The 13,195-nt window shown below is 39.7% G+C and overlaps 1 protein-coding gene across 1 annotated transcript in view; it reads left to right on the top strand.

The window, feature by feature from the left end:
• The first annotated feature begins 256 nt into the window (after window positions 1-256).
• LOC137872958 (uncharacterized) overlaps window positions 257-13,195 on the top strand; it is a 41,959-nt gene continuing 29,020 nt past the window's right edge. Inside the window, exons 1-11 of the mRNA XM_068711498.1 lie at window positions 257-330; window positions 1,159-1,272; window positions 2,045-2,204; window positions 2,289-2,481; window positions 3,978-4,049; window positions 8,320-10,216; window positions 10,322-10,414; window positions 10,724-10,837; window positions 11,366-11,522; window positions 11,935-12,127; window positions 12,928-12,999. Of these exons, the coding sequence (XP_068567599.1) occupies window positions 1,164-1,272; window positions 2,045-2,204; window positions 2,289-2,481; window positions 3,978-4,049; window positions 8,320-10,216; window positions 10,322-10,414; window positions 10,724-10,837; window positions 11,366-11,522; window positions 11,935-12,127; window positions 12,928-12,999 (3,060 nt within the window). The 5' untranslated portion in view covers window positions 257-330; window positions 1,159-1,163. The remainder of the gene's footprint in view (window positions 331-1,158; window positions 1,273-2,044; window positions 2,205-2,288; window positions 2,482-3,977; window positions 4,050-8,319; window positions 10,217-10,321; window positions 10,415-10,723; window positions 10,838-11,365; window positions 11,523-11,934; window positions 12,128-12,927; window positions 13,000-13,195) is intronic.

Below are 13,195 nucleotides of genomic sequence, written 5' to 3'. Positions count from 1 at the left end.
TAGCCTGAATGTGGGACTATTACAGTGAAGCGTGTTCTGTGTGTCCTCATAAACCACACAGACAAGTAGATTCGTGTGTTTGGCTGTCCTCCCGCACGTATGTGATTCTGCTGCTGGTAGAGACATCGACGCCCGCCGATTGGCTGCTTCTAGAGTCACTCGGTGGTGTTACGATCAGTGATTGGCTGGAGTTACCGTCGCTCGACGTAGATATCGCAGCATCGTTGTCACGAGGTCTCTGGATTAGAAGACAGAAAGAAAACATGGCTGCCACTCTGTAAAATACATCTGGACTCCTTCTTGCTTCTATTTCGGGACGTTGAAGCCAAGGTAAACACGTTTAAATGATATATCTACTGGAAATACATGTATTTAAGTCAAAAGCTGTTGGCAAAGTGCTGGCAAACCACTGCTATTTTACTCACCACTTGCTAGTTAGTGTTAGCATGCTAGAAAAGCATGTGTACACTAGAAAGTAAACAGTCAGATACAACTTTATCTTAACAAAACTGGTTTAATAGAAAGACAATCAGACATAACAGTCAACATAGCCAGGTAGCTAGCTTTGCTTTTCTTTCATCATAGTTGCAACACAAGTTTCTATTTATGCCTACATAAAGTTTATTAAATACACACAGCCTGCCTTATTTTATTGAATCAGCAACCAATGTAGATAGGAACTATTTTATTTTATGTATATTTATGTCTTTCCTTACAATAGAGAGGAACATTTGTCTTAATTTCTGTTCGTACCAGTCTTTAACAAACAAGGTTGCCTCTGTTATTGTAATAAGGAAAAGGCTATAATCTGGACATTCTATTGATGATAAACGGGCAAAATAATAGAGTTTTTTACATGTCAGGTGTGGCAGCACGAAAAAAAGGACACTTCAGAAATAAATGTAGCTTTTGCACAGGCTGCCTTAGAGATGTACTTTAATCTTATTTTGTAGTTAAACTAACCAAGCTGTATTACTCAAACCTTACTTGCATCACAGACATAATGTTTAGTTATTTTTGTCACAGTGTTTCATATAGGTTAAAAAACCTTATAGTGCCAAGGTGTCTTTGTCTTTCTGCTACATATTTACATAGAACAATGTGCTCAGCAGATCTAATATCACCCAAACTAATTTAGTATCTTTGGGAAATGTTCAGCTGTCATGGACAAGCAGAGGAGGCAACTGACTCCAGAGCAAGATGCCCTGGAGCACATACTTGCTTGTAGAGACAAACTCTTCCTGGAGGAAAGGTTTATAGACTCCTTTAAAGGTAGGTACATTTGTGACGGCAGGTAATGAAGGGATATCTGGTATTACTTGACAACAGGTCAGCAGTCCTTTTGAGCCTTTTTTTCTGATATGAAGATGCAAAAGATTCAAAAAGCCATTAACTGGTTCGTTAGAGGGAAATTTGGAGTGAAATAAGAGCCTTCCCGCAAAGATGTACACAGCTAAACTTAGTGTTTAATGATAAACTTATTAATTGTTAGATTTACTAGGAATGAGACATGCGCGTATATTCCTATATACACTCACTTTTAATTGTTAATAGGTATATTACTGTTCTTTAGGACTTAAAAGTAAGATGTTCTGGTAAAATGTACAATACCCCAGTTTAGAGTTAAACAAGGCAGACTGTGGGAAAAAATGTAATTATTTATTTAGTAAATGGTAAATGCACTGTGCTTGTATAGTGCTTTTCTATCTTCCGAGTGCCAGGAGGATATTTGTCTCCCAATATATTTATTTATTGGGATTTGTGTGTTTTCCTTGCTCTGTAGCTGGAAGGATGTATTGGTTTTTTTTATGTAGCCTATGTGATGGTTTGAAAGATTTGTATTGCTAATTTTGTCTCCCTGGAAAGACGACCACAATGGAAACAAGTTATCCTTAAACTTTATTGTGCTATCCTCGACTTTTTTCAATATGTTATAAATATATTTAGATATTTTTGATATGTAAAAATAAATAAAATTAACACAATAGTTTTGCTAATTGGTCATTACACATGAATGTTTTCATGTTAATCTTTGTTTTTCTAGGGAGAGGATTGTTCACCCACAAGGCCATTGAACCATCCACATTTGTTGTTGAATTTCGGGGGAACATCTTTTCTCATAAAGACACAGTGCCTACAAAGAAATGTGGTTATACTCTAAACAATTATTTGTTTGAGTTTGCTTGGGAAGGAGCATGGTGGTGGTAAGTTTTGTCAGAAAGAGATCTGATTAACACGTTATATAGGAAAACAACATGGTTAAGTCATCAAGAGTGTTTTGTTTGCAGCGTTGATGCCTCAAAAGAAGACAGAGCCCTTGGACGACTCGTGAATGACGATCACATAAGTCCCAACTGTGAAATGAAAACAATGGTCTATGAGGGGGAACCACACTTGTGCCTGTTTGCAGCTAGAGAAATATCTCCAGGCGAGGAGATAACTTACAACTACGGGGACTCCTCTTACCTGTGGCGATCAGGGGTAAATTCATACACGCCTTCATCTCTTCACGCATTGACTACTGTAACACACTTTTCTTATCACTCAGTGTAGCTGCTCTTAACCGCTTCAAAGTAATCCAAAATGCTGCCGCCACATTACTCACTAGGACAAATCGATGGTCTCACATCACCCCCATACTCCGATCTCTCCACTGGCTCCCTGTAGCATTTAGGATCCACTTAAAAATTCTCACTTAGAGAGCACTACACGGCCAGGCTCCTACATATGTGACTGAATTACTACACCCTTACTCACCCGCCCGCACTCTCAGGTCAAACATGTTACATTATCTGTCTGTCCCACACACTCACCTTAAGACCCGTGGTAACCAAGCTTTTGAGGCAGTAGCACCAAGGTTGTGGAATTCTCTGCCTGCACCCCTACCGTTCTCAGATTCTGTGAATTCATTCCAGAATCAGCTTAAGACACACCTGTTTAGACTGGCATTTGACTAAAAACTCATGTCCTAGGCTTGCTTTTAAACCATGTTTTAATTTAGCTTTTAAACCATATTTTAATTTTGTACTTTCTGTGTGTATGTACATTATTGGCCCTTATATGGTCACATTGTGTTGTTTATGTTCGACATTCTGCCCCTGTTAAGCACTTTGTGACTTATGTCTGTAAAAAGCGCTTTATAAATAAATCTTACTTACTTACTTCCCTAAGTAGGCGTGAAAGAAGGAGCCTTGCTTTTGTTATTTTAATTACAGTCACTTGCCTTTATTAGATACACCTAGCTAAAACTAATTCAGTTGCACAGTCCTGCAACAAGTCCTCCCTTTTAATAAGGTTATAATGTTCTGTTTTTGTTGAAACTCTTTTAGAGAAAGCCTACACTCTGATATAAATGGGGTGGACAAATATAATACAAAAGTAATATACAAATGGTTAATATAAAATATAATAAACTAGCAACTGAGTGTATATGCCATGTTTTAGATGTAAGGTTTGACTTGAGACAGTTTCCAGGCCTACCGCTCTGTATTTAAAGTTAAAGACGTTACAGTCGTAATCAAGACTGGCTGTAGCCATACTGGCAACTGTGTGCAATCGTCATTTTTTGATGCTACAGGGGAACTATCATCACTTAATCCTCATTCTATATGAAGATAAGATGGTCTTTGGGACAAATAGTGTGCATTTTAAAACTCTAATTTCTAAAATGACACAAATGAAATGGAGTAAAAGTTTATTTGGGAAAGAAGCAGGATAATATAACATTTAATTATAATGAACACAATTTTTAAATGGGGGAAAAAATCGGATTATCTACAATTTCATGTTTTTATTATATATTTTTTCAGTATTTATTCATGTGATAATTTAATTTAGTCATTATTTATTGGAGTTTGAACTCTTCTCGCCAACAAAGTACATTTTAATTAAGGCAATACTCAAAGTGATTCAGATTTGCAGTTTGCTATGCAGAAAAATCCAAGTCTCACTTTTTTTGTTGCATTTGACATTTACAGGCGTCCTTTGATGGATCCAGTACTTCATACTCAGACTTTTATGCTACTTCATCAACACCAAGGACTGTAAGGGTATGTAAAAGATTATTTATGTTGACTGTGTCTGGCCACATTAGCAAATGAGACTGTACTGCTGTGTTAGCAAAATATACACACTCCTCCCATTCGTCACAAATGTCCACTTGGACTCAGGGGGTACATCCCAAGTCTCTTAATCGTCATTTCCTCGCTTGAACCGGAAGTTGTTCTGCTCCGCCATATTGACGGCCGTCCCAAAGCTCTTATTTAGCTCGGAGGAGCGAGGATGGAGGAGAGAGGAGGGATCTCTGAGGAGACATGAGCGAGGACCCACGAGAACAGTCTTCCAGGAAGTGTTTTAATGGCGGACACGCCCCCTCATTGTTCATCAGTTATGTGATTGGACGCTGCAGCCGATCAGACTGATACGATTTTTTTCAACATGTAAACAGTGAAGACGGATCAGATTAAACTCAAGCTTCATATTTGATATGTTTTCTGATTCACCATCTGGTTTAAATATATGTTCATTGTAGACTGAAGAACAAAAGGACCACAAACAACTTTCTTCATTTATTAGAAAGATTTGTCTTTTCATGATTTGATATTTCCCTCAATAACTTTTATTATGGATAGAATTAAAGTCAGAGAGAGCTTTTTACATCATTTATCATCATTTCAATCAGTCACGTGAGGCTGATCATTCCTGAGTGTCTGGTTTGATGAGTTATATAATTTAAGAGAAACCATAATCATATTCTGGGTTATGTAATAATCACGTCACAATCACAATTTCAAATTAAAGCTGCAAGCAGCATTGATCGGGCCCTCGCAACTACGCGCACGTCGAGGATAGTGGCAGGACTCTGGTTGACGCGGTCATGCATTTCTGTGACCATCATACACTGTGTGCAGAAGTTAGATGATATTTCTGCGTCGACCAGCAGCGTAGCAAGATCATGTTGCCAGGCATTATGCCTCAAATGTTTTGAGTTTACTCCGATGCAATCATAAATGTAAGCCTGTTAAGATCATTAAGAAAATGAATGTGCGTGAATGCGCTTCAGTGTTTGTAACATAACAGACTTGTCAGTTTACTGGGTGCAGTGTCCTGCTGATTGTATTTGGACTTACATAAAAGTTAACAGAACAGTAGTGTCATTTGCTTTTACTTGAACACTTCAATTTAACACTGTTTTCATTTTAAGCTCTTCTGTAACTTTAGATTGTAGTGTGAAGCATTCATTATAACATTTAACCTGATTCTCATGTAGAAGCTCTGGACAGATCATTTATACTAATGCCCACTGACATGGTTTGAGAACCACTGTTGTCTAACTTTTTCTCTCCAAGCATCTTAGTTTGCACATATTTAGATCAGAGAAGTCTTTTTCTCATGGTGTGACCACAAACCCTTTTATTAAGTTCAATGTTTGGGCTGCTGTAATTATAGAATCCTGCTTACGTCTGTGGTTGCCAGTAGGTGGCGCTATGACTATGAGTTAATATTGGCATGCAGATGTCCTAAAATCATGACAGTAATCAAGCATGTCAACTTTGGGACAGTTTTGACAAAGTACAGTTGAGTTACAACAGCTTGATGGATGATGGTGAACCATGTAAAATGGCCGCTACACCAAGTCCATGTTTGATGAATTCTAAACTTTTAATCACAAAGGTCTTTAGATTGTTCTGACCAAATTCTAAGCTGATCTGATTAATTACCTAGGACTAGTTTGTAGTACAGCACGTGGAAATGGAAAAAAACAGGAGAAATTCATACAAAATTCAAAATGGCTGACTTCCGGTTGGGTTTAGAGCATGAACCCCTAAGACTTTTTGTTAAGTCTACATGTGATACATCTGCTTACCAAATTTTATACAGCTAGGTGAAACGTACTGCGAGGGCTGCATCGTCAAAAAATTGTAGGGGGCGCTATCGAGCCAACTTGCCGCTCTGAAGCATTAAAATCACATCAGATAACTACATTCAGGATTTTAAATGTGTTTGACAAGTTTGGTTACGTTTTGAGCATTTTTAGCCCCTCAAAAACACTTTTGTTTTTCGTGGCGAAGAATGCGTCGCCACGGCAACGGCCTTTCACGAAACAACAACCTTTGAGTAACTTTTCATCACAAAGATCTTTAGATTGTTCTGACCAAATTTGAAGTCGATCTGATTAATTCCCTAGGAGGAGTTCGTTAAAGTAGAGCCCCTGGAAATGTCTAAAACGACACTAGAAATTCATACAAATTTCAAAATGGCTGACTTCCGGTTGGGTTTAGGGCATGGCCCCAAGAGACTTTTATTTAAGTCCACATGTGATACATGTGCCTACCAAATTTTGTTAATCTATGTGAAACGTACTGCGAGGGCTGCTTCGTCGAAATTTTGTAGGGGGCGCTATTGAGCCGATTTAACACTCTGATTGAATAAAATCATATTATAGAACTACATTTTGGCCTTGTGATCTGTGTGTCAAGTTTGCTTGTGTTTCGAGCTTTTTTAACCTCTCCAAATGACCATCGTTTTTCACGGCGAAGACTGCGTTACCACGGCAACGGCGTTCGACGAAACATCAAAAGCTTAAAGAACTGGCATTATGAACTTCTTACATTTGTGTGGAACAAATTTGATGTTGATCTGATTTTCCAACTAAGAGAAACAAGCCAAAGTATAAAGACTTTAACTTACTGTTGCCAGTAGGTGGCGCTATGACTATGATTCAAAATTGGCTTGCAGATGTCTTCAGGCCTGGAGTTTAATCAAACATGTGAAATCTGGTAAAGATCTGATGATGCGGAGTCGAGTTACATCAGTTTATTCGTTCATGGCGAAGGATTGAAATTCGCAGAGCCGCCACGTCGCCACGCTTCGACAACTTCCTACAATTTTCACATTGAAGCATTATCAAGGTCTTAAGGCTTTTGTGACAAAATTTGAGAGGGATCCGATTAATCTGTGAGCAGTAGGGTGTCAAAGTACACAACCTATGACTTCCTGTTGCCACTAGGTGGCGCTATTACTATGATTCAAAATTGTCATATACATGTGTTCAGGGTCAGGATGTTATGACATATGAGAAATTTGGAGCAGATTAGGCAATGTACAGCCGAGTTACAACAACTTCCTGTTTCATGGCGAATGGTGTTTTTTTGCCGCCACGCCACGGACACATAGTTCGATAACTTTTTGATCTTTGAGTATCGTTTCACTGCCAAGGTCTCAAGAGCATACTGACCAAATCTGAAGGCAATCGGGTTTAATCTCGAGGAGGAGTTCGTTAAAGTGTGGCGCCTTGAAACGGTCCAAAAACGTCATAAAATTCAAAATGGCCGACGTCCTGTTTGGTTTAGGATATACCTCCTTTTGACTTTTTTGTGCGTCCCATCACGTTCCACATACCTACCAAATTTCATACAGCTAGGTGAAACCCAAAGTTGGGGCTACTCTGTAGGGGGCGCTATCGAGCCAAAATGTCATGCCGCAGCTGGACACCCCAATAATACTGGAATTTTCACCACGATTGAATTTTGTGCCAAATTTCAAAAGATTCCCAGTATCCCAAGCACCTCCTTTTTGCGATGAAACTGGTACGATAATAATAATAATAATAATAATAATAATAATAATAATAATAAAAAACATTAGAATAACAATAGGTCCTCCGCTCCGACTACGTCGGTGCTCGGGCCCTAAAAATACAGACGCAAATAATTCATAAATATGACAAATGCATTCTGCCGTTAGAAATCGATCCTGCGCTTATAAACATGACACAGTTTATTAAAGAGGTAACAGACTACAGAGAGAAAACACCTCTACAGTGATGATTACTGTGTGTCTATTAGTTATTAGTATTATTAGTTACTATTATTAAGTACAGTGATCATGTGTGCAGACACAAACTATCAAAAGTCTCTCCAGCTGTTAAAGCCGACTGATCAGCTGTGATCAGAGGCCACCGTCATCAGAAACAAACGTCGCTTCATGTGACGCTTCAGAGGAAAGGACATCTCATATCTCTTAAAACATATTTCCTCGTTCCTCTCTCCTCCATGCATCCCTGGTGGGAGGGACTAAGACACAAGGAAAGGACCCAAGTGAGGGAAACAGGGATGCAATTAAGAGACTTGGGATGTACCCAAGGATGGGCTGATTAGATCTTGGAGGTCAAAGGTCACTGTGACCTGACGACACATGTTTTTGGAATTCATATGCTTATTATGACACAAATTTCGAATAGGATGAAATGATAAAGTGATAAGATTTTGGACAGACATGAATGTATATTGCGTCATATTGTTTGTACTGTATTTTCAGCGCCAGTACTCGTCAGCATCCAGATTTGAAAATTCCTGCTCTGATGATGACGACAAGGAACTACCTGACAGCGGACAAAGTAATGGCAATGGCGGTTTTGCCGACATCAACAGTCAAATGGATTTCAGGGACAATTCAACTTTTGCAGATTTAGACTCTTCTAAAGAGACGTCAGGGACCCTTACGCTGCAACCAGACGATGCCTCATACACCCAGCAGGAAGACAAGGCTGCTTCAGGCTCCAGACCCAGAAAGGCTACACCAAACCCTAAAGGCACTTCTCGCACCACTAGAAGTTATTGTTACATTTGCGGGAAAGGTGTTATTAAATTTTCTCGGCATCTTTTAAGGCATGCTGATGAAGAGCCTGGTATCGCTGAAGCCTTGGCATTACCCAGAACCTCCAAGGAACGAAAAAGGTTACTTGTCAAATTGCGTAACAGGGGAAATTACCAACATAATCAAGAAGTGTTGAAGAACAACAGCGGAGAGTTAAAACTGAAGAGGCGACCAAAAACCACAGAGATCAGTACTAAAACATTTGTGCACTGTCTACATTGTAAAGGCATGTATGGACGTAAGGAGATGTGGAGGCATGTGGCCAGATGTCCTTATAAGACAACGTCGAACCCTGCAACAGGCGGAAAGACAAAAGTCTTAAGTGAGATCGCTCTTGCAGATTCTCCATTCTCCGGAAAACTTCCAGCTGGTGTGTTGAAGATGCTCTTAAAAATGAAACAAGATGATATTGCATCCGCGGTCCAAAATGACTTCCTTCTAATGCAGCTGGCGGTGAACCTATGCAATAAGTATGAAAATCATCCAAGCAAACATGAATACGTCAGACAGAGGCTGCGGGAAATGGGAAGGCTTTTGTTAGCACTGCACAAAAAGTCGATATTTAGTGTCAAAGATGCTATCAGACCCAAAAACTTCTACAAAGTGGTTGAGGCAGTCAAAGACATCACTGGTTTCGATGAAAAGATGCAGAGCTACAACAAGCCAAGTCTGGCTTTGAAATTGGGATATTCACTGAAGAAAATGTGCGAAATCGTCCTCAACGGAGTTGGCGTCAGTGACAAGATGATGAGGGACTCAAAGACGTTCGTGAAACTGTGTAGTAGAGAATGGTCTCAGCTCATCTCCCACACAGCCCTCGCTTCGCTGAGTGCACGAAAAGTAAGCAAACCGTCCACCATACCTTTCACACGTGATGTGCAGGCATTCTACAGGTACCTTGAAACAACATCAGCTTCTGCCATCGAAGGCCTGGAGAAGCATGAAAACCCACAGGTCTACAATGCCCTTTGCAGAGTGACACTTGCACAAGCGTCTGTCTTAAGCAAATGTGCACCTGAGGTCTCAAAAATTACACTCGAGACATTCCAGCAGAGAGACGACTCCACCCAAGTGTTGTCCAAGCACTTCATCAGGATAAATATTCAGAGCAGGTCTGGCCAAAACGTTGCTGTCTTGCTGACCTCCGAACTTGTCGCCGCAATAACTCTTCTTGTGAGCAAGAGGAAAGCGTGCGGCGTACACAAAGACAACCCTTTCTTGTTCGCAATGCCCAATTCTTCTCCCACGAGCCTCTTCCGCGGAGCAAACTGCATCAGGGCCTTTTCTAGTCTGTGTCACGCAAAGAACCCAGAGCATTTCAGATCGGTGCATCTCCACAAGCACATCGCAAGAGTCTTCCAGATTCTCAACCTGGAGAACGACGAGCTAGATCACCTGGCTAAACTGTTGGGCCATGACATCCGGGTCGACAGGGACTATTATCGGCTGCCGGAGGCAGCTGTGGAACTTGCAAAAATATCAAAACTTCTCCTGGCAATGGAAAAGGGCTCGCTTGAAAAATTCAAAGGAAACTCTCTGGAGGAAATTGAGATTGAGGGTACGTGTCCAGTGTACTACACCTGTCTGACCAGCCAGTGCTTGTTTAGTAGAGACGAATCTCTTCTTAGACTACAAATGAACACTATCTGTCTTTTTATTCAAGATGAATTGGAGCCAGATGTGGAGCAGGGCAACCTTGAAAACCGCGATGCTGAGGTGGACAATGACGAATCGGATCTTTTACTTCCGCAGAGTGGTATGTTATATGTAATATTCATATTTTTATTTAGAAAACTTTCCTTTGCAGAGGTGATATTAATTACTCAAATTAAATGACATTAATCAACAAGAAACATGATGAGACGATGGAAATGCTATGAATAATTTCTAGCGCAAGTAAACCATAAAACCATAATTACCTTCTTGTGGAAACTGACTAGGCTAAACTGGTTGGTTCAACACAGGTTGAACAAAGTCTTCAGTTTTTTCAAGATAAAAACATACCAATGTTAGACTTGTTTATGCTTTTAATTTTTACTATATTTTTTTTGGTTAACTTTTCCAGAGGCTGCGGAACAGCAAGGCGTGCAACTGACTCCTGAGCAAGATGCCGTGGAGCACATAAAGGCTCGCCGAGACAAACCCTTCCTGGAGGAAAGGTTTATAGACCCCTTTAAAGGTCTGTCTCCTTGACTCTCTGTTACTGAACTCTTTATAGAAACAGGGAGTCTCAGTGTGTTTACATGGACATTAATAACCAAATATATAAATCAAAATTAAAAGCGCCTCACTTCTGGAGGGACAAATAAAGGTCAGGCCATACAGCTGTTGGCGATCCAAAGAGGTTACATTGGCGATGAGATGTTATTGTGAGCTCTTTAGGCAGAGAAGAAGTTGCAGTTAAGTTGTCAAGTGGTTGTAAATGTACAGTGTTGTGTTATAATAATTCTTCCTCTCGCACTCATCTCTGGTTTGTTTTTGTAAACATCACAGCGCCTGTGCATGTAAACGGGGGATATGAATAACCCGATTTCTCTGTGCTCATGTAGAAGTCACGTCATCATATAATGATCATAACCAGGATGACGCTCATAAACGGGTTATTTATGTCCATGCAAACACAAGAGAGACATGTGCACGAGATCAAGAGCTGACAGTGGGATGGTTGGTCAATAATTGGACTGTGTTTTTATTCTTGCTCTTATAGGGAGAGGTGTGTTTACTCATGAATCCATTGAAGCATCCACCTTTGTTGTTGAGTATCAGGGGAACATCTACTCTCTCAAAGAAACCAGGAAAAATAAGTGTGGAGATACTCTGAACAATTATTTGTTTGACTTCTTGTGGAATGGAACAAGCTGGCGGTGAGTTTGCTGCTTCTTTTTCTGATATTTCATGAAAGGAGAGGAATTGTTTTTAAATGGCCTATACTGACTTTTGGTTATAGGGAAAACTTTACAGTAAGCTTGATAAGATTTATTTCACCAAGTTGAACTTTTCACCACCCTTCTCCACGCATGCTGCATGAATGTCTTGTGTGAGTGTGTCTGTAGTAAATTGACCTGATATTTTAACGCCAGTGTGTGAATTTAGAAAATGTAGAATCTAAGTAAGTAAAATTATTTTTTTCCTAAAAGATTGAGTCGTGTACAGCAGGTGTCTGTTGCCATGCCTTGACAGAATTGCAAACTATCTAACCTTCTGTCACCACCGTCAATCTCAGTCAGATATTTGAAGAGTGCTTAAAGTTTAATTTTAAAGTGTTTTTGTCTGCAGCATTGATGCTGCGAACAATGGCGGAGCCCTTGGACGACTCGTGAATGATAATCACATAAATCCCAACTGTGAGATGAAGAAAATCGTCTTTGAGGGAAAACCACACTTGTGCCTGTTTGCAGTGACAGAAATATCTCCAGGCGAGGAGATAACTTACAACTACGGGGACTCCTCTTACCCGTGGCGCTCAGGGGTAGGGTTTACATTTTTTTTTTTTTTTTTATTATTTTAGAATATGTGCTTTTTTGTGTATTATATCATTCAAGTATTCAACTATTGCAGACATGTCTACAAATGTTTTGAATTTTTTGCCCTCCTCTGTTTATGACAAAATATTATAAAATGATCTCAATGTTATGACGTCCAATACAACATAGGCTCTCAACCTTTTCTAGGACCACTTTCCCAAACAATTGAGAGAAAACAATAAACAAACAATAAACTGGGATGTAAATATGTGTTATGCCTCTGTCGGCTGTAATGACCAGTATGAATATTCTGCTTACCCTCACCCATCACTGCCTGCCCTTATGAATACAAATGTAATGTATTTAGTGTCATATTTCCTCACACATTGTTTATGTGAATTCTTGAGCACAGTTACATATAAAAATGAAAAAAAGTGTCTTAATTCAATCTAACTATTTGGCAGTACCTTCGCGGCTCACTAGATGGTAATCTGAGACTTCAGAATGGCTGCAATACAGCACCTCAATAATGATCCTAGACTTATCAAAATATCTCTAAAATACTGTCATTGTAAGTATCGTCAACAAAAACTGAGCATGCGCTTTGCCAATGTAGGATCTATAATAGAACTCTACTAGATTGTATAGGTGTATGTAACAAACTGGTACGATGGTGCAAATAACGTTTCTTGCCAGTGCAGGACGCAGTAGTGCAGACAACTTGCAGTACTCTGTGCAAGAAAAACATCATGTGAGGTTTTTTATGTATTTTCTAATGACTTTTCCATCTCCTTAACATTTACAGGAATGCAGTGAGGAACTGAATGCATCACAAGGAGACCTGAATGCCGCTTCATCTTCACCAGAGCATGAAAGAGTAGGTGTTTAATGTGTTAACCTCATTAAACGCGGGGTTAGGCATGACTGTTGAGGAAGAACCAGTTGACCCTTTATGACGTCACTGGTGTCTCAATTATAGCTGCCATAAATTATTTTTGTTATGGATTTGATCTGCCAATCTCAACCACCTGTTTGTGATTGGGTGCTCGTGTTTTCTAATGCAAGTTTCCAAT

Source organism: Cebidichthys violaceus, unplaced genomic scaffold, assembly GCF_023349555.1.
Source record: "Cebidichthys violaceus isolate CVI_PGR_0920_01 unplaced genomic scaffold, fCebVio1.0.p SCAF_16, whole genome shotgun sequence".
NCBI lineage: Eukaryota > Metazoa > Chordata > Actinopteri > Perciformes > Stichaeidae > Cebidichthys > Cebidichthys violaceus.
Note: the sequence above shows the minus strand (reverse complement) of the source record. Positions and strands in the feature narration are given on the sequence as shown.